General features: G+C 34.4%; 2 protein-coding genes across 3 annotated transcripts; one reads left to right on the top strand and one right to left on the bottom strand.

The window, feature by feature from the left end:
• The first annotated feature begins 231 nt into the window (after positions 1–231).
• On the top strand, positions 232–3,461 carry LOC142348782 (uncharacterized). Its single transcript, XM_075400281.1, has 2 exons — positions 232–390; positions 2,851–3,461. Exon 2 carries the CDS (start codon positions 2,883–2,885, stop codon positions 3,234–3,236), a length of 354 nt encoding a protein of 117 aa, XP_075256396.1. The 5' UTR covers positions 232–390; positions 2,851–2,882; the 3' UTR covers positions 3,237–3,461.
• Positions 3,462–5,021: 1,560 nt separating this feature from the next.
• Positions 5,022–24,300, bottom strand: LOC142348781 (uncharacterized). 2 transcript variants are annotated; one of them, XM_075400278.1, is made up of 5 exons: positions 24,165–24,300; positions 17,927–18,035; positions 8,061–8,209; positions 7,667–7,815; positions 5,022–5,331 (listed from the first exon to the last, which is right to left on the bottom strand). In XM_075400278.1, the coding sequence occupies exons 1-5, from the start codon at positions 24,214–24,216 to the stop codon at positions 5,095–5,097; spliced, it is 696 nt and encodes a 231-aa protein (XP_075256393.1). In that variant the 5' UTR covers positions 24,217–24,300; the 3' UTR covers positions 5,022–5,094. The 2 variants fall into 2 exon arrangements, with proteins under 2 accessions (XP_075256393.1, XP_075256395.1); XM_075400280.1 differs by having other exon boundaries at positions 7,712–7,815.
• Positions 24,301–25,392: the final 1,092 nt, after the last annotated feature.

Raw genomic sequence — 25,392 nt, 5'->3', positions numbered from 1 at the left:
TAATATAGAGTTTTTTGTATCATCCATCCACTACGCTTTTTAAACCATGCTAAGATGTTATTAACCACACCCACGGTGTACAATTCAATACCTGTACATTATAAAAAAATGAAAGTTCGTGTTAAGAAAGGTAAACAATCTACTTCTTCATTCATTTTGAACTAAAAGGTCATCAAATAATAGTATGTTTTCTAATGACTTCTATTTATTTGTGAGAAGAACCTTTAATAAAAACCAATGACAATTTGTCTTAATGTGACCCCATAAAAATTTGTCACGTGACAGTTGTATAAAAGTAGAGAATCAACTCAATTTGTTCATTGTTTCAGAAACCTCAACTTGGTTAACAAAAGCTCCTGAAATTCTTTCTTTGTGGATCAAATTTAGAAGGTAAATATTTTTTGCTTAGCATCGCCGTTTTCAGTGTTATATATTCTTTTTTCAAAATATTTGAAAATTGGATTAAATAGACTAATTTGATTTTACAGTGATGAATTATTTTTGTTAAAGAAACAAATATATTTTGAAGTATATAATTGTTGGAATAAGTATAGCTAAAAGTTTAAAAATATAATTTTACCAGTTATCAGGAATCATTTAATATATATTGAATATTGTAATTACAAAGAAAGTATATTCATTAGCTTTTTAATTGAGGCAATTGATTTTGAACTTCATTGCAAGTTTTTTCATGCCATATAGAGATAAAACTTGATTCAATTTCATTAGATTTAATTTCCAATCGAATTCTATTTTGACATGATGTTTTACAATATCTGATAATATATTCATTTGGTCAAATTCGCTTAAAAAGAATCAAATTGAAAGCAGACTAAGAGATAAAGAGCACAAGATTTTAGAGTATGAAACATCCCACTTCACCGTGAACCAATTCCTTCCCCGTTAATTGTCCCTTTTCCCCGTGAACAACCCCCCTTCCCTTTGTACCTGCTCTTTCCCCGTGAACCAACACTATTTTCCGCGAAAATCTTTGTCAATCCGAAAATAAACCGGGAACCCTCGCTATATTGTGTTTTTACTTCATGAGAAACTCATTTAAAACCTCAAAAAAATTCCACTTGTTCGAGGAAAAATAGTTTTCATTTTTTGGATTACAATAAAAATCAAATGTTAGAACATAAACTAGCCTGAATAACTGCTTGGTAAGCAATGAAAAGTATTCCTCAATCTACAAAGTAACTCAATTCTGGCTTATTATTCATGCAACATTTAAAATTTTGTGATTTTTTAAATCAATTATGTACCACAACAAAAGTTATCAATTAGATAACAGAAGCCAACCCAGATTTATTAAAAAATACCGTTCCTCATACCAGTTAGAAGATATACTGAATTCACATCAAAAATTGAGCAGATATGATTTTCTGGTAAGTTGCTTTCCTTTGGATAATATGATATTGGCTATACAATTGTACAATTAATTTTCATGTCCTTCAAAAACGAAACAATTTCAAGCAACTATTGATTTGATGAAAAAATCCAAACAAATTCCAAACTTCCTCAAAAAAGCGCAATGAATGAACTTATCGATTCTTTGAAACAAAATTTTCCTTGATACAATACTCCGCGTTTATCAAGTTGTTGACTGGCCGTCGACAACTTCTGATAATATATGCAGTTTCTAATAGCTACTATTGTTGTCAGATTCTATATAGCCAAAAATTTTCACAGTTGGCACTAAATATAATTTGTCGTTAGTTTGTTGTTGACGAAAGCTTGGATCAATTGTTGAGGTTTCTATAATATGAACAGGACAATGCCAGGAATTTTTCTAGTTTATTCCTTTTTTATCGCTGAATCGTTCATGTTATTTTTGTTTGTGTTTATTTCATAAATTTAATTACACAAAACCCCTTGTCACAAACGGACTTGCAATTTTTTTTCTTTTATAAAAACAGACAAGGTTAACAATAATTTTGACAAAATGGCTTGCAGATAAATATTTAGAAATAAGTTTCCTCTCTTCCAATTGAAATAACTCTAGGTTAAAACTCAAAAACACAATTTTCATTCAAATCAAAGAAGAAAAAACAATTTTTGCGCATGTTCAAATCTTGTTCAACTTATAAAAACAATTGCAATTACCCCAGTCAAAATCGAACGGTTGTCTTGCATTTTGGACGAATATTGCAAAATTACACATCATATTGCAAGATAACCGTCCGATTTGCAACAGTCCTGCAGGATAACCATTCATCTAGTAAGAGTTGCAAGATAACTATCTTGCAAGAAGCCCCAGAAACGTGCCTTAGCCGCTGCATTGACCTATTTAGCTTCTTTGAAAAATAGAGAACAGGATTCCATCTATGCTCTAGTCTCCAAAAAGAAAAAAAAACTAAACTTGCTAAGTCTAACACATATAAACGGATGATAGATTCATGCAAATAAACGTCCGGATATTGCATCTTGCAACATAAACGTTATTTGCAATTTTCTAGCAAGATCTTACAAGATAAACTTTTTTCCAGAATATTGCAAGATCTTACAAAATAACCGCTGGAGTTCGTCTGGTTGCTTCCTACTCGAACAGAAAATCGAAACAGCAAAAAAATTGGCTGCATTCTTGGCGATAACTGGTCTGCACTAGCCAGCCCGTGATCTCCTTAAGTGAATGCTTTTATGTAGAATAATTTGATTTACTTTTAGTTATTTACAAAAATTAGGACAAGTTTAGGTGTAGCTGAGAAAGGAAAGATCAACCAAAGCATAGCTATGTTTCATGTATCAAATCATTGTTTTTTTCTTTTCAGTTTAATGTCCTCTAAGTATTCTTCAAGATCCAATTCTACAAGTTGATATATTATGATTATGATTGATTATGATTTTCAGGTAAGCCCTCAACTACCCAAAAACTGCCAAAAATGCTGACACAATTGGCTATCATTGCATTCTGTGCTGTATTCATCAACGCCGACTACATAGTTGACAGACGCTATGATCCCTTCATGTTATACAAGCGACAAGGTATTAGGTACAACATGAACAGCAAAGAAGGGGACGACTGTGAGGAAGCGAAAGATTGTGACAAGTACAAGCAACTCTACTGCAGTATGATAGGAGAGTGCGTCTTTGATGACCGAGTTGACATCCCAAGTGGATGTGACCAAAATGAGCGATGCCCATCTGGCCAGCTCTGCGATGTATACAGGAAAAACTGCTTCACGCCCTCCGCACGCAGAGGTCAAGAGTTCGAAAGTCGTCAAATATTATTTTGAAGCAATCTTGAAGAGCAGCGTGCTAATAATGTTGGCGATTGAAGTAAGGAATCTATACCAAGAAACTGGAGGAGAAAAAAATATTAAAAATTAGTTCTTCATATAAATAGATGAAAAATTGTTTGGATACTTCTATTAGATGATTTATTTTTGTAGTTTTTCTCTAAATAATTGGATGAATAAATTATTAACTATTGATTTGTAATAAAATTTTTGTAGTATTGATTTTTTTAATTATTAAATTTTAGATCAAAAATCTTCTAACTATTTATTTGATTCTAATAATTGAATGTAATCTGAACTGTCTGATGCTAGACTAAAACCGTCAAAAAAGGTTTTAAAAAATTTTGTTATCTCAAATATTATGCTATCTAAATTTTTATTTAATCGGAAGTCCTGTTAGCACAGAATTATCTCACGAGCAGTTTTGAAAAGCGTAGAATTTGTGTGCATTGTTAGAGACTAAATTTTTGTATGCATGAAATTTTTAATCTCGAGAAGTGAATCAATCAAATCTTTTTTACGCTTTTAAAGAATTCATTGAGTTTCGTAGATTTTTACAGCAGGAGGAAATTGACCTTTCGGTGATTAATTTGTAATCGAATAAACATGGGGTTGTTTTTCAAAATAAAATGTTGTGTAGCCACTTAAGAAAGTCTAACTTAAGTTGTTTATTTATTAATACCAACCTAATTCGTGGGATTTAATACTAAACATACACTAAACAGTTTTGATTTTGTAGTTTGGTAGTTTACAGAACCTAACAGAATTTTATGCTTGTATGATCAGCAGACAATCATATATGAGCCATGCATGAAATTCAGCAATTACCCGTCTTTTTTGATCCAATAGTGGTCCTAATTTTTTTAGATCAGGCATCGCTGACTTTTTTATCTGCAACATTTTGTGATGGTTCAGAAAACCCTTAATAGCAATTTTAATAGCAAAATTGTGATCTAAATATAAGAGTGGTCTGTTTACATGACTTAGGTTCTAATATTCTCTTAAATTAGGTTATGCCAATATGATCTCATTAAGAAGAAACCTGAATTCTTTGCGGATGAAGAAAACAGATTTAACTAATTATACAAAGGTAAAATATCGTTTTGGCGCTGTTAAAAAGTCAAACAAAAAATTGCGCACGCGATATACTATTTTGAGCACTCTCTGACTACATTATACGAGGATTTCTGGCATCCGACAAGTCTCTATGTGTCATAGATGACCAGTTATGATTGCTAGAAGGTTTACAACTACATCCAAAGTGAAGATTTCACATTTATTCGGTTTTCGAATTTTAAGTTTGATCTCTCTATAATTCCCTAAAAATGCTATACTTCTTATGACAACCAGTAAGTCAAACAAATCATATATGACCTTGTATGATTAACCATGATTCACATTTGACCCTGTACGAAATGTAGGAAACTTGTACGATGTGCAACCCGGTTGTCTATTAAATGATGTAGAAGTCATAAAAGTTCTGCTTCAGTGCTTGTCAATTTTAGTCAGTTCTCTAAGAGTTGCTGACAACTGAACCGCTGCCAACCTAAAAACTTAAAAACTGGCATATTAGGGGTTATCGTCCCAATTAAAAGCTAAAACACGATCCACTTTAAGTTTGAAAAGAGGTAAAATTTAACTCACAATTTTGTTTTCCAAAAGAACTAACGGGTAAGTTCAATTATAAAACGATGCTTACTTTAATTAAAGACTGGCTCTCTTTATTATGACCCCACCTGATTTTTCTCAGCCCAATTGCTTGCAGAAATTTTTTTGGTTCGGAACATTTCAATTAAATTTTCAAATAAAAAACGCTTTTTAACAAAAATATTTTCAAATATTCAAAATAATTGGTTTAAATAAATTCTTCGCAAATCCATGGCTGGTCTTTGCAAATGACGGTGCTTTTAAACCACGTGAAGGACAAATGAGATTGAACTTGTTCATAAGAAAACAGGTAGACAGCTCGTTCTTGGGGGAGACTGATTGCATAAGAGGCGTTGTGACGAATCCTTCCTGCTCGCTGCAAAGGTCCGGGACCAAAACCGACAGCCGTGATTAAATTGAAGCATGCATGCCGCTTGAATCGTGCCTAAAGCCCAATTTTACATGTAAAAGATAACAGAACGGTTAAGTTTATATTCCAAATCATAACAATTATTGTTTGTATATTTATGTCAGGTTTTTTAGGTTTGGCTGGCAAAAAATTAACCCAAAGGTTATAAATTAAGTTAAATGTTCAAAAAAAATAAAACAGTAGTTAACGTTAAACAGAGTCGCTACATTCATAACAACAAAGCTCTAGTTAACATTTTTAATTTCAATTAACAACAAATATTATTTTATTGGTAAATTTATGTCAGGTTCGACGGGTAACATTTAACCCAAAGGTTGTAAATTAAGTTAAAAAAGTTCAAAATAAGTTCATATTTCAAGTTCAAAGAAAAACAGCAGTTAACGAAAAAGAGTTTACGTTAATATCAACAAAGCCCATGTTAACTGTGACGTCATAAAAACACGGAAAATAACAAACCAATTGAACTGAAGTTTAGGTTTACACCTGAAACAGCCCAAACTGAGGTCAGATCTTTTTTCAGCGCTGAATCATAGTCACTTTTATTCTGTATTTCAATCTGTCAAGTATCATGATCAACCGGGTCGAGGGTCACCGTCATTCAACGCAAAAAATATGCGAGATAAGTGAATGCGGAAAACTTTGTAAGATAAGCGGTGATTGCGGTGAAATAAAAATTATCGCCTGGTAGCGGTGAAATTACACAATTTCAACGCCGAATTTAGCGGTGAAATTAAATAAATTCACCGCATAAAAAGTGTCCAAATTATTTGAGGTAAGCGGTGAATGCAGTAAAATTACATAAGTTCACCGCATTATTTGTTGTTGGAATCACATAAATTCACCGCTTAAAAAGTGTCTAAAAGTTGTAAGATTAGCGGGTAACTTTAGAGGAGTCAAACGATGCAAGTTAAGGGCGGTCAAGGGGAGTAATGGAGGAATTGTTTGTAAGATTTAACACGTTAGATTTTGTTAGATTTTACACAAAGATAAGTTTTGTGATCGTAAAAAGTTGAAAACTGATCCATGGCCATAATAAGTTTTCCGGTAACTTATTATCAAACACTAACGGAGGTTTTGTTCTGATCCCTGAGGCTAAAAAACCTGAATAATGACAAAAAATCTCAAAAAAATGAAAAAAATTGAAAGTTTTGTAAAAAAAAGCTCCAATTCGTGATGTTAAAATCTTGAACAACTTTCCATTTCAGCTAAAAGCTATATGGAAACCTTCTGTCAAACCTAGAGGAGTTTCCTGTGCTCTTGAGGCCGATAAAATTTTCAAAAAACATTAATAAAACTGCAAGTTTTATCAAAAAAACTGCTAAACTTTCTGATATTAAAATTGAAAACTCTTCCATGGCCGAAAAAATTTTCAATAACTTATCATCAAAACCTTAGGGAGGTGTTCTGGCCGCTCGGTGTGCAAAGACTTGAATAATGTGAAATGAATGTCAAAAATTTTTTTTAAAAAATTGCACGTTTTGTCAAAAAATTGCTGAAAATTTTAATGTTGAAAATGTTGAAACAATTCCATTACAAACAGAAAATACGCAGAAACATTTTATCAAACGCTAGAAGAGGCTCCTTGACACCTAGGGCTAATATTATGCAAAAAATGACAAAAAATTTCAAAAAGCTGTTTTTAGCGAATGGTTGCTCGTCAATAGCTAAACACGGGGGGTGCGGGGAGGGGGGTTAGGAGTGCTGATGGTGAGTGTGGTGGGGTGCAAAAACGCGAGGGGTGTGGTTAACAGTGGGGGGCAACAGTGGGGGGTCTTCAACCTGTAAGAATCGCCCTTCACACCATAAGTATAAGTCGCCAAAACAGTTTGAGCTGAAACAGAGTTGAAAGGCTCTCAGAGCCTTTAATGCCCGCTGGGCGCTACCTTTTTATCCCGTTTATGAGGACGAAGAGTCAAATGGGTCATACGACAAATCGGTCAAGCGAAAAATTGAATTAAAAAAGACCGACAGGACTAATTTAATTACTACAAACTTCGTTTGAGAGCTTTCAAATTATCTAGTATAATGGTATTGTCTAGACCAAAGAAACTTGGCGCTTATTGGTCCAGAATGAGCAGATTTATGACCGGAGCATACCTCAGATGGAGCAGAGTGCAAAAAAATTTTAAAAATCGTCCAAAATAAGAATAAAAACAAAACTGAGCCAATTAAATCTATTCTCTTAAAAGAAATTTAAGAGTAAGTGTTTATTTTCAGCTATTTTTTGAGTCACTTTTTTGTGTTTAGGGTCTTTCCCATCAAAGATCAGGAGGGTGCTATAAGAGGGAAAGACCAGCCGTAATTTGTGTTATTAAACATCAAAATTTTTGCCACCGAATTATTAAGATACCTTAATAATATTGGGTCTCTTGTGGTTTTCTGTGAAATCAGAGACCTTTAACAGGTATTCCTCAGGTGACATCCCATTCCTCTGTCCAAAGGTGACATAAGTTTGGGTTTGATAGCCGCAACACATCTCGGAGTCATCAACATAATCCTCTGAACAATTAAGGAGAAAAAGTCAATTCCGTAATTTGGATCTTTTCCGTTTGTGCCCCCCCCCCCCCCAGTACGTTATGCGCCCCCAAGCTAGAGAGCACGTGCCATTACATAGTAAATCATCATCTAAAAATATGGCACGTGCGTTTGGGGGTGCAAATAATAAGCACCCACCAAGCTGAGGGGGGGGGCACAAACTGAAAAAGATCCAATAATTTTACATCAAAACTGTTCGCACTGCTAACCATTTGATCTGGGAAGTGAGAATGAGAACCAGTTGAGGTCCTGGAAAAGGGGTTCCACCATCTCCCAAAACAGATCCAGATCCAGGTCACTGGGTGGTCTATCCGAATACACTCTGTTAGAAAGGTAACCGAGCAAGCAGAAGTAGTCACTACAATCAAAGGTAATGAAATATCAAGTAATAATTAACAAATTGGTTTAAAAAATCCATGCTGATATAATACAGAATTAGCATAAATTCACACTAGGGCTCGGCCACATGAAAAAACCAATAAAGACGAGTGGGGTTATTTTCCGTACCTTTTTTACATAGTCGAGCCTACTACCAAAGGTTGGTGCAAAATGTTCTGGCAAGCAACAGCAAACAAATGAAACAAAAACTTTGACTATATTCTATGAAAGAAACGCATATAGAATACTGAGTAATAATTGTCTTTTCATACCCAAATTACCGTCGACCAGAGTTTTTTCATTCCCGAGACCCAGAGTCAACCCAAGGTCAATGAAGCGGTGGTATGATGGGATCAAATTCTTCTCATGCGTCTTTTTTTTGCAAAATAAGTGGTTCATTTTTTAAGGGTTCGGGAGAGCCTTGAACTTGAATCCTTTGAAATTTTTTTTCGCGTTTACCGTCAACCCTGGCACATTTCGTTCAAGTCATATTAGCTTAGCTTTGCTCTTTGTTCTCACCTTTCTTCTCTCGCTTAGCTTTGTTCTCACCGCTTTGCTTTGTTCTAAAACGATATTAAGCATTGAGTGACGCAATTTTTTATTTACTCTTCTGTTAAGCATTAATGTTCATTAACTGAATTGTTCTTTTTGCTTCCGTGACACAATTTCAACTCTCTATTTGAATCACTTGGAAAAGAGCTTCTCAAAGGAGGAGGTTTTCAAAATTTTTGATAAATTACAAATAAAGTTAGAGGAAAAGATATGTTTATCAAAGATGTAATTACCAAATTTGCTCAAAAGTTGCTTGATGGTGGATCGATATTGCACGATGACTGAGCCAGGATTCTGGAGACTGGAATCCAAGCACAGCCAGGAATCACGGTAGAAATGAGCACGCAATTGGACGACTTTGAGAAAGCAAGATCCTTCCCAAAAAAACCGTTTCGAGAGGAGACTCGAAATTTAGTCTTGGGCAATAGCATAATCGCTAAATTGCAATTTGATAAATCAATTCCAATTGATTGAGCTGTACGTCCATACAGGGGATCACCACAAAAGAAAAATTAAAGGTTGTAAGTGAGTATGAAGACAGGAAGTTGAAACGCTAATACTACAAGACGGCACAAACACTGTTCTTAAACATCATCAAAATAGTGCCCAATACCACTTTGCGGATCACGCCAAACTCGTTGAAAATGTATTGAAAAGTTCCAACCAGATATATTTGTTGTATGCGAAGTTCCTCCTCTAAAAAACTTAAAGCAAAACATGGACAAAAACAATTTATTGACGAGTTTAATGAACTAAGACATAGCACATACAGTAAACAAATTGGATTTAAAATCTTGAATGTGAACAAAAACATCAAAGAGGAAGGAACTAGTATCGATCAAACAGACGGCAACATTGTTGGATATTCATTGATAATGTGCAAGTTAACCATCGGTTTTGAGTGCCGTTGCTAAAAAATTGGATGCTACCACATTTGTTAATTAGCTCAAAAGGTCGAGTAGACAACAACGTTCTATCTAACAATAAAGTGCAAACACATTTACAGGGTCGTTCAAATAAAGTTTAATATGCAGAAGCAAACAAAATCCAATTAAACAGGCAACACAGATTTGATCCGTTATATGGCTCGAATGTTTGGCAACACCAATATAATTCAAATTATGCTGCTAATGCGTCACGTGCTCAATATTGCAACACAACTGCCCGTAACTACTACAACTATTGATGACAATACAGAATTTCAAAGTGTTTACGGAAGCGTAGCAATAACGATTTTTCGTGATCATACTCATACTTTTGTCCTCTCTCTTCTTTTGACCTCAAGCTTTCCCGCGTCATTTGAGAACGAGAATTCAAACAAATTGTGTTATAAGAGGACTAAAAGCAAGGGCCTCTCTTATAAAATTACTTTAACAGTAAAACTAACTGCAACTTTTTTAATCACTCTGTTAATCATTCTCCTTAGATTTGGTGACATTGAAACAAATCCCGGCCCAATTTTGTCTCAAACTTAGACCCAAATTTTACTTCAAAAGGCGCAAAAAACTGAAACCTCTTTGTTTGAATTGCCAGAGCTTCTCTAAAAACTTTTTCACTTGAAACAGATGATAACAACATATTCGAACTGCATTGTTTGCTTCACGGAGACCTGGTTAACGAAATCTGCGGAGGAATATTTCTGCAATCCTTTCCTAGACGATTATGTAGGCTTTCGTAACGACAGGTCAGCATCCATGTCTGACGATACGAAAACGGGGGAAGATTTAGGGCACTAGTTCCAATACATCTATCGCTAAAAATAATGTATGATCTGAACAAATTTAGTCCACGGTTTGAATCGATCTGTATAAATCTCATAATCGCAAATAAAAAATACGTTTTACTAAATATTTCTTACTGCCCGAATAAAAAACAATCTAGCTTGTTTTCAAATGAGTTAGGTTTAAAACATGACTTTGCTACCACTGAAAATAAGCAGATAATTCTGTCTGGCGATTTCAACATTGACTTTTTATAAAAGGGAGAATGAGAAAAACTAAGTAAAAAATTACACCTTATGGACTACAGGTTCAGAATAACAAAGAACCAACAACAATATCCAAGACTCAACAACTCAAACATTAATTGATTATTTCATATGTGAACCGAGCTTATTTGAAAAAGTTTCCACTTGTTATACTAACCTAAAAAGTGACAATTTTGATGTTGTAGGTAATTTTTCTTGCTATGCAAAAACAAAACATCCCCGATTAATTAAATATTTTTATGACAAGAGCAACCATAAAAAATCTAGCTACCAAACATCTGTACGGGACTTAAATTGGTCACTTTTATATAACAACAATTTGAACCCATCTCAAATGGTTGAGGTTTTTGATTACCTATAGCGCAAGTACTAAATCATCATGCACTTCTCAAAAAATGCTTTATACGAAACAAAAAAAAATAATTTTCAACTGGCTGATAAATGCCTAACTACAAAAACCAAGTCTCTTAAAATTTCTAGATACAAATTACCAAACGAAGAAAACCACAAAACATTTTGTAAACTTAAGCTAGATGTCTTAAAACCAGAATCAAATAATTTCAACATTTTTACGCAGATCTCCTTGAAGCTGAGGGAACGGACTGGATAAAATGGCAATTGATAAATGAATTAAGGAATCAGAGAGAAACGCAAACGAACATTAAATGTTTGAGAAACGTTTTCGGAGATTACATAACGGATAAGATAAAAAAGGCGAACTTTCTCATTTCTTGATTTACTCAACTTAGGATTAATACAATACAAAGGACCAAAAGTCTACATGGGCCTTAGAGAGATAAACAACAATTCAAAACGACATTCAGTTTCCTGTTTGTCACAGACAAGGCATGTCACGACGCCTTACGTCATCTCAAGGTAAGTAAACCACAAGGCTGTTCATCGATACCAGCATGGGCACTTAAAAAAGCAGCGTCGGAACTCGTTTCACGTCTGTCATTCATTATAAATCAATCCATCGAACAACTAAGTTTTCCAAAATCTTTAAAGAAAGCCATTTTAATCCAACTTTTCAAAAAAGGAGACACAGAGGATCCCGACAACTATTGACCAATTTCAATCTCACCATGTATATCAAAAATTTTTGAAACTCTTCTCAGAGAACAAAAAGTAGATTACTTATGGAGTGAAAGCCTCAAAACCAAAACCAAAAAAAAACTCAACCACAGAAAACTGGTAAAAGTAAATATGAATCTGCTGCCCTACTGTATTTATCTAAAGCTTTTGACTCCATAAACCACAAAATTCTTGATGAAAAATTAGATATGATAGGTTTTAATAGATCGTCTGGGCTATTAATAAAAAAATTTCTGGTTCATCGCGAGCAGTAAGTAAAAAAACAAAACGTTCTATCGGGTCCAGTTGTACTCACAATAGGAGTTCCTCAAGAACGTTTCTTGGTCCACTGCTGTTCAATTTAAACATAAATGCCACGCATAATTGCCTTGACAACGAAAAAGAACTTATTCAATATGCATATCACACAATCGTTCTCACATTTAATACCTCAATCGAAGATTTTAGGAATGGAAACACAAAAAGTAATTATCTTTTTTGCAATCAAATGAGTTAAGTCTCAATGCTTCTTACACTGAATTCATAGTCTTTAGCAAAACAAAACGAACTAACAGTACACATATGGTTGTTGACAATGTAGTCATTGATGAAAAAGAGGCAATCAAATACTTAGGCGTCCACATTGATAGATTATTACTTTTCCAAGAAGAAACGAAACACATACTAAAAAATGACTGCCGGGTTTCAAACTATTTATACAATAAGAAGAACAGTTCCAGACAATGTGAAAAAACTCATTCTCAATGCTTTAGTTTAAAGTCACATACACTATTCAGCAGCTATCATTCAGTCTATCTACCCAAATGTTATTCTAACACTGGACAGATAACTTAATTGGGCAGTTAAAGCTAGCTTCTTAAAGTTCGATTCATCTAGAGATCTGAAACTAAAGCATAAAATTCGACCTATACATTTTTGAGATTGCTGCGAATAAATTACATCTGGAAGATTAAAACCAAACAACTGCCAGCATTTGATGAAAGTAGGGGCCGTGAACTTAAAACCTCAAAAATCAACAAAAATTAAAGAACTGGACTCGAATACTGGGGCTATAAATTCAAAAGCTCAAAAATAGAAAAAATTTTTTCGTTAGAAAAGCTTTATTGAACTGGAATTTTTTACCTTGTCACTTAAGAAAAACCAAAATTAAAAAAAATCAAAAGACAAATCTTTAATCATATTTTTGAGGAATTTAAAAGAGACACTTGGATGCAGTTATTAAATTGGTTATCTTGGAAACATGTAAGGTTTAAAAATTAAATTTTCTTGGGTTTCAATTTCAATAAATAACATTATTTCAGTAATGGCATTGCTATTATTATTGATACTTTGCACTGCCATTTTGTTTTGCGCAATCTACTTATTTGTTTTTGCACAGCAATAATGGATTGAATTCAGTGTTCTTTTTTATATTAAAGCATAATACTGAGTGGTCGGCTGGCAAATGTTCAACCATTACACATCGGTCCCACCAGTGTTGACTCTGACATATATCAGTTTTCCAAGGTAAATCCATTGCCAATACTGGTCAACCCATGTCCAAACCCGATCAATATTAATCACAACATTGTCAGCTCTGACCACTTTTGATAGAATCAGAGGCTAAAAAAGCACTATGCTTAAAGTTAACTATTAAGCATAGTGTTCCACAAGACATTTTTTTAGGACCTTTTATTTTTCTGTTATTTGTCAACGACTTCTCTAAAAAAAAGGAAGGTGAAACTGATGATCAATTTGCGGATGACACTAGTGTTATTTGCAAACTTGAAAGTAAAGAAAATATTCCAGAAAGAATTGAAAAGATATTAAAACAGACAGACAAATAACGGAAAGAGAATCAAGTCACTTAAAATGCCAATAATACCGAGTTGTTAATCTTTACAAATCATACTAATTCGGATCCAGAGTTTACTTTGAAGGCGAAGTTATCAAACCAGCTCATAATTGTATTTATCTGGGAGTACAAACTGATTTAAACCTAGCCTTTGAAAATCACCTGAACTCAGTTTTAAGCAAAATGGCTAATGCAATTCTTTTTTTGCACCTTGTGAGAAATCAATTGTTCTTGAAAGTAAGAATTGAAGTTTTCAAGTCAATGAACTCTCTCCCCTTTCTTCCAGTCGAGTATTCCTTCAAACTCTTACAGCGAAAAACATAAACCGTATAAACAGGCAAGTTAACTTGGGAATAAAAACTTGTTTCTTTCGACAAAAATTGGACAACTCCATTGATATTCTCATTAAGGTTGGCATCCTGCCAGCCGAATTGTTTATCTCAAAAGATAGTCTAATGAAGCTACAAACAGATATAATACACTGGGAAACAATTATTTTAAAATTTTATTCGCCATAAACGGAACAAGAGAAAAAATCAAATTATTAGAAAAAAGAGAATGAAAACAAAGTAGAATAACAAATCTTTGATCTTGAAAAGCGTTCAAATATAGAAGAGATTGACCTATTCATAAAGAACTTTTAACATCAAAACTTGATCTAAAATTTTTATCCAAGTTTTTGCTCGATCAGCACAAGAAAATACCCGCTAATAGACAAATAGGAGCCTTCAAATCTCATTTTTATGAAAACGACCAGCAACAATTTCAAATTTATTATATTATTAAAAATACTGATTAATTTATTTAACTCTTTAGAGCATATAGATATCTAACTTTGGGGTCATACTCTGAATAATTTATATGTTTAAGCAAAACAAATAAAATGCCTTAGTTTGAATTAACTTCTATTTTTGACGGCTAATAAAATATTTGCGCGGAAAAAATTGAAACTGACTTATCTATTTAACTTTACTTTAAATTGATTTTGAGGCTCTTTTTATTCTTTGACAACAGAACCATGAGTTTTCAACGGTTTCAAGTTTTTCAACTGGAAATATTAGTTTGAGTAACCATTACATTATATTTCTTCGGTCTACGATTGCAAAACAAAAATACGAAAGAACTGTTAGAACTGCAATTTATTATAACTCCTTTTTTGAACCAATTTCTTAAAATAACGAAAAGATAAGTAAAGATGACAAAATGGTCTGTACTGTTGTTTTGTTTGTGTTCTGATTTTCTTCTTTTTTAGACTTAATGTTTAATTGATAAAAAAAATGTTTGAAGTAAACCTTGGAAGTAAAGCTTGGAAAACAAACAAAAAATTTTAAAAACAAAACTCATCTCCGAGTTGTAATTTTTTTCCTCTCTTCGTTTAAACGCAATCAATTGTATCTATAAACAAATATTTCGAATTGATGAAGGAAAAAACTCATATTGTTTGAAAGTGATTTGATTGATACAAAAAATTTGATGACAATCTGGCCTATAAAACACAGAAAACAAAAATTATTTCCGGAAGGATTTTTTTCCTGACGATATTCATAAATATGTGATTTGTTAATAATCCTCGTTTTTATTCAAATATAAATCTGAATTTTCTGGTGATTTTTTTTAAGTTTGTACGCATCGCAATTTCAATTATTTTTTTGTTTGCAAACGCACAGAGCAATTCGTTTTGTTCATTATATGAAAACTCACATGGCTCTGTTACATATCTCATCTAATATCTAGTTTTTGCAACTACGTCAAAATAGTTTACGATTAAATTTTTGTATCTGTTTAGCTTTACGATTTTGGAATTTTTTTGAAAATTATCCATCAGTCCTATAACCCAGGTTGAGGTCCAGAACAAAATGGCATCTGATCGGACTGTCCCAGACAAAAGCGACCTCTGATCAGACCGAATTAGACAGAAGTGTCCTCTGATTAGACTATCGTGCGCTCGAAGCTCGGTGTACGCTTAAAGTGCGCTCGAAAACCTCTTCTGATCAGACTATTGTGCGCTCGAAAGCCATGCCCTGAACAGACTAGTGTGCGGTCGAATCCGCCTCTGATTAGACTGAAGTGCGCTGGAAATCACCTCTGATCAGAAAAAAGTGCGCTCGAAGTTGCTTCTGTTTAGACTAAAGTGCGTTAAAAATAGTCTGATCAGAGAATGAGTTTGAACATGATCAAATCTCTCAATATTATTACGATATATTTGTTTCAAGAAAATCGATGTTATTACTCTTATAATCAACTAACGAAAAACCAATCCTAAAATTATTGCTAATGAAAATGAAAGCAAAGAAATTGCTCAAAAAATTTATTGAGTATGCCATTTATTTATGCTTTTAACTGAATAAATGAACTTAGACAGCTTTGCATAAAAACATCTTAATCTACTTTGATCCAAAATCTTTTCTTGAGGGGCCGGCTGTTGCTGAACCCCTTGGTTCTGATCAAACCCATCAGATTTTCAGATGGAGTTCTGATTAGAATTCTGTTTTATTGTTGACTCCTACCAGAGATAACCAATGTCAGTAAGAAAAAAACAAAAACTTGAAAAAAAAATTCGCTCGACTCGGTCTCTAGTCAGACTAGTGTGCGCCTGAATTGGTCTCTGATCAGACTAGTGTGCGCTTGAAACTGCCTCTGATCAGACCGTCCCAGACCAAAGTGACCTCGGATCAGACCTCCCAGACCAAAGTGGCCTCTGATCATGCAAGTTCCAGACCATTTTCCAGACAAAAGTGCGCTCGAAGCCTTTTCCAGAGCATGTAATTCGAGCGCACAAAGAACATGTGTGCGCTCAAATATGGTCTGATCGGAGCTCAATTCGGTCTGGCCACTTCGATCTGGGAACTCCTACAAAATTGAAAAAAAAATGTAAGGTTACAACCCAGGTTGAGGTCCCAGACAGAAAGTCGATATGTCCAGACCCAGATGAACGCACGACGGGGGTGTTGTGCGTTCAAATTTACATGGTCTGGAAACAAAGAAAAACGCACAAAAGTCCGGACATGGCCGCACAAAATTTGGTGAACGCACGAAAATCTGATGAACGCACGGAAGTCTGGACATGAACGCACGAAAATCTGGTTAACGCACGAAAGTCTGATGAACGCACGAAAGTCTGGACATGAACGCACGAAAGTCTGGTTAACGCACGAAAATCTGATGAACGCACGAAAGTCTGGACATGAACGCACGAAAATCTGGTTAACGCACGAAAGTCTGATGAACGCACGGAAGTCTGGACATGAACGCACGAAAATCTGGTTAACGCACGAAAGTCTGATGAACGCAAGAAAGTCTGGACATGAACGCACGAAAGTCTGGTTAACGCACGAAAGTCTGATGAACGCACGAAAGTTTGGACATGAACGCACGAAAGTCTGGTTAACGCACGAAAGTCTGATGAACGCACGAAAGTCTGGACATGAACGCACGAAAGTCTGGTTAACGCACGAAAGTCTGATGAACGCACGAAAGTCTGGACATGAACGCACGAAAATCTGGTTAACGCACGAAAGTCTGATGAACGCACGGAAGTCTGGACATGAACGCACGAAAATCTGGTTAACGCACGAAAGTCTGATGAACGCACGAAGGTCTGGACATGAACGCACGAAAATCTGGTTAACGCACGAAAGTCTGATGAACGCACGGAAGTCTGGACATGAACGCACGAAAATCTGGTTAACGCACGAAAGTCTGATGAACGCACGAAGGTCTGGACATGAACGCACGAAAATCTGATGAACGCACGAAAGTCTGGACATGAACGCACGAAAGTCTGGTTAACGCACGAAAGTCTGATGAACGCACGAAAGTTTGGACATGAACGCACGAAAGTCTGGTTAACGCACGAAAGTCTGGACATAGGTACTTTCCGTCTGGGACGGTCTGGACATATCGACTTTCTGTCTGGGTCCTCAACCTGGGAAGAGTTAAAGCAATTTTGGGGCCAATTTGTTTTATCGATTGCGGCTTTCCTAATCAATAAGTTTCCACAAAGAAATCTGAGTCAAATTTTCCGCGAAATTTGAATTGAAGCTCATTTGATCTAAGAAGTTAAGCATTACGTTAAGTAATTAAATTAGTAAAGAAATTAAAGAAAAGAAATTTTGGGCTAATAAATATTTTTTGTCACTGTGGTCCTTAACAGCCTCAAAGTTTAAGTTTTGCTCAAAAGCGTAACATTTGAAACTTAGTAAATTTGTTTCATGAGATAATTACTAAACCTGAATTCCCGGCAGCATATTCCCGATGCAAGACTGCAGAAGTGTGGGAGTGTAAAAACAAGAGACTGAAATCCGGGAGGGAAGTCGACAGCAGTAGGTTGGACAACACCTGCAAAACAAAAATTGTTCACAAATTGATCACTTTTTTTGTTTCATTGCAGATTAACAGCATTATACCGATAACAGCATATTTTAACAGAGCTAATTCTCGATTGGCACAAGACAATAACAGTTAACAGACAAATAGGAGCGCTCAAATCCTATTTTTACTTACCCGCGTCGAGGTTTTCGGGTGATTGTTTGCAAGAAATGCGGTGATTACGGTGAATGCTGTGAAAAAGAAGCATTTCACCGCCTTCGTTACAAAAATTCACCGCAAAATTCACCAAATTTCTTACAGAAATTCAATGCATCGACTTTTGTCGCAAAATAATGTAAGAAACACGGTGAATGCGGTGAAAAATAACAATTCATCGCAGTTCACCGCAATTCTTACAAAACTTCACCGCATTTGTTTTCAACGTTTATTGATTCGGCTTTAAATTCACAAGAAATATTACATCAGTAAGTGACAGATGGCGCAGAGGAATAATAAAATGCAGACATGCAGTTGGTGAGAGGTTCGAACCCCTGTATTGAAGTTTGTTTTAGTAAGAAATCCGTTGAATGCGGTAAAAATAAATAGTTGACCGCATTCACTGCAAAAAAATTATAAAAAAATACCGGTGAAAATTATGTATTTTCTCCGCATTTCATTGCCTTTTTTACAAAAATTCACCGCCAAATCTCGACTTGGGTATGAAAACGGGCAGCCACAATTTTAAGATTATATTTTAATATAGTGACAACACTCTGATTAATTTATTTGATATATGAAAGCATGTGGATATTTAACCTGAAGGTTGTAATCAGAGTAATATACATGTTTGCTTCACAAAAAACCCAGTTTTTAGCTGTTCTTTTGAAATTTTAATGCCACATTTCAGACTCTTCTTTTCATGAGAAGCATTGCTCTTTTTAACGACTACTTCAAAGAGTGCTTCGATTACTGAGTGAATCGAGTAAGATTTAGACCCAAGTATCGAATCAGCTCGAGATTTTCGCTGTGTAGGTACATTAAAAAATCAAAACTAAACCCCTCCCTCTGTATATTTTGATTATGGGATCCTGATCAAGGGAGCGGGAGGGGTTTGATGAAAGAGTTATAATAGTTTTTTTAATTTTTATAATTCTTGTGGTTGCCTGATCAAAACTAGTTTTGAATTGGCGGGCTAGGCTTTAAGTTAACACTGGATTTCATGAATTGAACATCAGACACGCTAAACCTACAAGCACGCAATTGGTTTGTCACAATTTTTTTTGTTTTTTGTTTAACTCAAGTTCAGTTTAATGAACTCATTGGGAAAAAAATATGAAAATTGCTCTCCCTCAGGAAAGAATTAAGTGCAAGGGTGTTAAGCCATAACGGTTTTTGAGAATTATTCTCACCTTTTCTCATCAAATGCGATTCCCCATTTGATTTTTTTAAACAACTCATTACTCAATCAGCTTAATTCATCATATGTGACAAGTCAATTATAAGACTATTTTATATTAAAGAGGTTTATTTTTGACTGACGGTTCGTTATCTTGTACGACTCTGTTTTATAGGAACTCATAAATTATCCATTTAAAGCTGAGCCAAAATGTGTAATGCTTTTTTTGACAGATGCAATATATTGATTGTATTGTAGCTAGCTATCAATAATATGTATTGCTGTTTGTGACACTTTTTTTATGTCAGATCTCATATTTCTGCTTTGCGGACTTCTATCTTCATTGACTTAATATCATTATTCAATACATTTGCAATTTCTGAGTTTTTGAATTAAATCTTCATCAGTTTTGTTGGTTTAAAAAGGCGTAGAGTTTGTTTTATTTATCTCGTAAGATGGGGGTTATTTTTGACGAATGATTCGTATTCTTGAACAACTTTTATAGCACATCATAAAATAACCATTTGCAACTGATCCCAATTGTGGAATGCATGTTTTTGTCATTTACAATACAAGGAGGCTCGTTAATGTGCACTTGCACATGAAGTTCCGACCCGAGCATGTTTGAGTTCAAAAAATTGTTCCACCACCAAACTACTGATTGAATTACATGATGCCATGCCTCATTACAGCGCTCAAAAGATCTGCCAGTAAAAAGACTACAAGAAACAAACAAACAAAATAGGCCAAATTTAAAAATTAACGGCAAAAACTCAATATCTAAATGTAAAATAATCTAGTAAAAAACGTGTAAATGCATCCAGATAAAACTTTAACTGCACAAATATTCTTTTACCTTAAGCATAAAGCAGATGGAATCAAAACTAGGTAACAAGTAAAAAGCAAAAATAATGAGGCGAAACTCAAAAATCTATCAACCTGTTTTAAACCAAATAATTTCAATTGTCGTAAAAATCATCGGCTTTTAACAAAAGAGTTCTCGATAAATTTACTATAAATTAATTACGAAGCTAAAAGGAGTTTTTTGTGGTTAGACCCAGCCATAGAAACGGACTAAAGATACGGGAAAGCTCAAGAAATTACTATCTGCGAAAACCTATATCATTGAGGCCATTAAAATCATTAGCTATTATCTACATATTGTTTTTTTTATTTCAATTGTTATCTATACTAGTTGAGCTCAAATTATACTGAACGATGACATAAATTCAATGGGGTCTCATTTGAAAAAAAAATGAGCTCTGTTGTTACGCGAACGTGGTAGAAGAAGAGAAAAAATACAAATATTAATACTCGCAAAACATTTTTGCAAACGCATATCTTTGCCGAAACAAAATATCAGTTACAACATAATATGAAAAAAAAATTTTTTGTGAATTACATGGAGCTCGGAGGAAGCTCTCAATGATGAGAATTGGTTACAAGTTGACGAAAAGAACAACAAAAACAAAACAAAAAACAAAACAATTAACAGAAAACAATAAAATAAAAAAAAATTGAAAACGAATAATATCGAAAACTTCAAGCCTATTCCCTATGAAGTAACTGCATTGAGTAAAATCGTTTATTCAACCCTCAATTAGAGGTTTTTCAGACCTCTCAGCACTTTACAACTACATAAAGAATAAAAAAAACAGCAGAGATATCGAATTTGAAAAAAAATGAGACATAAATGCCGAAGACATTAAAAATGAATTTTTGCGTGCAAAAACTTCTATCTCCATTTAATTTTTTAACAACGATAGGATTCCTCTTTCTTTAAATATAAGATTTCAAAAAATCAATAAATTTGGAAAAATATTTTAAAACCACGAAATCTTTGAGAAAACCCGTAGTATCAACGACATTAAATTCCTTAGTTTTCAACAAAACCCAATAAATACGCTACGTTATGCCTCAATGAAAAGATACTGCTGTTTGTTGTTGATCAGTAAGACATAGAATAGGTCTTATGACTATGCAAACAACAAAAAAACTGAAAAAAAAAATCAAAATTTCTTTAGAAAATTGCAAGGAGAAGGTAACGAGGCCATTTAATCCAAAATTTTTCTCTTGAAACGTTATCCGTGTTGCTTTTAACGTCTTCTTTGAGCCATTGGGAACTACCTTTTTTGGATAGTGAGATAAGATTCCAAAAGGAAACAAAATTTTGAAAAAAAAATTATCCAAAAAACAAAAAAAATATATGGAAGCTCGTCGCATTGAAGTCATAAAGCCAATTATTGAAGGTTAAAAAAACTAGCCAAAAAATTTTGTTTCATCTAAAAAATATGGAGGTCTTTTATTGCTGAGACCAACTTAGAAATCGCAAAAATAAGTTTGAGACCGGCTAACTTTCAAAAATTTTTCGAAATTTTTTTTATTGTCTTAACACCCATTAGCTGTCCATTCAAAGCACAAGATAGGTTTACATAATGCTCACTAGGAAGATGATTGCACTTTGAGTTTACGTTTCTATGGCAAAGGACTTCAAAAACTCAGTAAAAACTCAATAAGAAAACAAAAATTTCATTCGAAAATTACGAACACTCAGTATCAAAGCCAAAAAAATATGAGTGATTCCTTGAAAGCTTTTTTTCCGTCCATTAGGCATCATTTGAATGTACATGAGGTTCGTCATTAACGTAACCTTGATATGAAAGGTGATTATTTTCTTAGTGGCTTAAAAAACGAAAAAAAAAGATTTCTAAAAAGATTTTGAATTCTTTTCATAGTAATTTTTCCTGTGAGAACAGAACTAGACTTTTTAATCGCCTTTCGTCTATTATGAACACCAAATTGAATATTTTGTAGCGTAAAAGATAATTTTGAATAAAACTTTCTATGCAAAAATTGTTAATTCGAACAAAAGTACGCTAAAAGTGAACAAAAGTGATCCAAATATCCCGTGTTCACATGAAATTTTCAACCTCGATAACTCCGCAAAAAAAAATCCAAAAAAATCTTTTTAATTTCGAATTTTACGTTGGTCGAGCTTTTTAATGATACCGCTCACATTTTTCTACGATGAATATATCGATCGGCTAAAATTGTTTGAACAAAAAACCATTTGAGTATGTAGTTACTCACCCCACAAGGGGGGTCGGAACAAAAAAAGATTCTATTGTAGCTGTCAAAAATTTGCGTTCCGCAATTTGGGCTCAGTTGTAAATGGCTATTTTATGAGGTCCTATAAAACAGAATCGTACAACAATAAAAACCATTTGTTAAAAATCCCCGTAACCAAAAAACCATACATCAAAACACTCTACAAAATTGTCAACCAAAAAAACTGTTGAAGACCTAATTCAAAGTTTATATTAAAGTTACATTTGGAGCTTAACTTTATTGCATCAAGGTCAAAAAGTAAATGTGCAAAAATTAACTGGATTAGGTTTCTAGACCCTAATAAGAAATAACAAACATCTATGGCAAGGCGAGTGTCAAATCATTACGATGCAGAGGTATACCCAAATCGTCACGGGCAGATATGCCCGATGCGTGTATCTCGTGTTCATTTTTACTATGTTAATACATTGAAAGTGGAACAATATTGCGGAAAATAGCTACTTTATTAGAAATTGGCAAGATGGAAGGGAATATCGTATCCCGTGTTCGCAAAAGTGTCCTAATTTTAGACGCGAAATACAAGTACAAACTTAATAACCTATTTTATCGCGCGAGTTGTATCACACATCCGCTTTATTTGTGTATCGATTTTTCGTACGCACTGTAGCTCGATTTCGCATATAATCCGCAATTAAGCCTAACTTAATTACTACTTATTTAATTACGCCTAACTTATTACTATTAGTAGTACTTTATTACTACTTATTACTACTTATTAGTACTATTTATTACTACTTATTAATTAAACTCAGCCAGTCCCACATTGATATACAAAGCCTTTGATGTGCGAGGGATTTTTCGGAAAAAATCAGTTTTTGTTGTTGCATGTATTTAAATCACTTTTAAGCTTTGAAAGCTTTAATTAAATCTTTATTAAAGTGCCTACTGCATGCTCAAAATGCGCGCGAATAATAGATACCTAAATTGAGCGGAAACGTGCTACAAGATTCGTTACCTACTTTTCGCACCGAATGCTCCTTTATTTCGCAAAATTGGCGGAACCCCTTTTGCGAGCCAGTTTTACTAAGTTTTTACTTAGTAACTGAAGTTTGAAAAACAGAGTAAATGTGTATAGCACTCGCTACTGATGAAGGACAAGTAGTTCAAGGACTAAACGCATGATGAAGTTTTCTATGTAATTGATCAGTTAATACATGAACACATTGGTAAGATTTCTTGAATTGAATTGAATTGAATTGAATTCTTCTTTTGGGTTAGGGCTAAGGAGTTTTGCTTTATTAGTATTCTCCTCTGCAAGTAACGCGAACTTCGCGTATGATATCCATTTTTTGCAAGGAATTTGATCCCCCCCCCCTGGTTGATTCTCCCAAAAACAAGTATTCACGGAAACTCACCGCATATTTCACGAAAAATCAGCGCGGTTTTTTCACCACAAAATACAGAGCAAATGTCAGAATATTCTTACTCCTTCTTTTAAAAATTGACCGCATTCAATGAAATTTGATGTGAGCATTTTGTTGTGAAAAATATTAGCACAAACTATTTTGCGGTTTGACTGCAACTTACGGCAACCTTCCCCAGTTCCCTGTTGCGTCAATTCAATTTGTTCAGCAAAATCCTACCCTTTTCCTGCCCAGTTTTTTCCTTAGGTATTTGATTATTTCACAACTTACCGTTAAAAAGAAGAGCCACAATAAAAATATAGTTCAGTTGATCGGTTTTCATAATTACATTTAAGTTAACCCAGACTTTGATTAAGAAACGATGCTTAAACTCGATTGACCGGCGCTATATCAAAACAACTCAAATGTTTATTTCTATAAGGGTATTATGAACTGGTTAATAAAGAAACAGTTCGAAGTCAACAAAATTATCCTTGAGATGGATTATTCGTCAAACTTTGTGTGGCTTCTAGATGCAATTGAGACTTTTCTGCGGAGGAGACGTAAAACTCACTGTTTCTGAAATTGGGCATTAGATCCCTTCGGAACAAATCTCTGTTCATTTCCGTGCAATTTTACAGCTGTTTCAAGTTTTTTAGAGACGTTTCATCTGGATGGAAGCTAAACAAACGCAAAATATAGCGATTAAACAACTTGATACCAAAACTTAGCCAGCAATCATCATCAATCGAACCTGGGGGGGGGGGGGGGTTTGAATGCGGTTTTTCTCCAAAGAGGTAATAACTACAGAAGCTTACTGTTTTTGCGTCCTGTCTGTGGGACTAGACGAAGTGCCTAATATCCGGTGAGATTGTTCCTAATACCCCCCCAGCCCAGTCTGTCCCCCGAGTTTTCTGGGGCGGTTTGCCTGTGAAAACAATCGTCTTACAACATACAACAGTCTCTGTTTGTTGGGTTAGTTTCCAAAGTTAGTTCTCCCAACCTGTGGTTTTTTTTCAAAATGAAATACAACTTAAGAAATGCAATTTTCGACGAGAGTGGTGCAAAGCAATTAGAGAATGTAGGCACACAAAGCGAACCACAAAATCCTGAAACCAGCAAAGACATGCATACGGGTTTGACCCAGGAGTTGCAAAATGTTTGTGTTAAAGAGTTTTTTCACGTAGCTGCAGGCACAATTCTTTTTCTGCCAGATACCGCAGATAAACTCTACAGAGTTCAAGTACTAGAAAACTGCGATCAGTACACCAAAGTAAGATATTTTGGTTGGGGGTCAGAGCACGACGCTTGGTTCAATTCAAAATCAATTTGGGCGTACTCAAATTACAAAGAGCAGTTGTGCAGCCGTCGGAAAATTAACACAGACCTCTCAAGTAAAATAGACAATCTACTGATCTCCTGTGATTCAACTGATTCCAGTCAGTTGAATAACTCATTTTTTGAACGTGTTGATCTCTCAAAAAAGTCAGAAAGTAACAAATTGCCAGAGGTGTTGACA

The sequence above is a fragment of the Convolutriloba macropyga genome, chromosome 10 (assembly GCF_964194025.1).
Source record: "Convolutriloba macropyga chromosome 10, txConMacr16.3, whole genome shotgun sequence".
In the NCBI taxonomy this organism is placed as follows: Eukaryota; Metazoa; Xenacoelomorpha; order Acoela; family Convolutidae; genus Convolutriloba; species Convolutriloba macropyga.
This window is presented reverse-complemented; position numbering and strand designations above follow the sequence as displayed.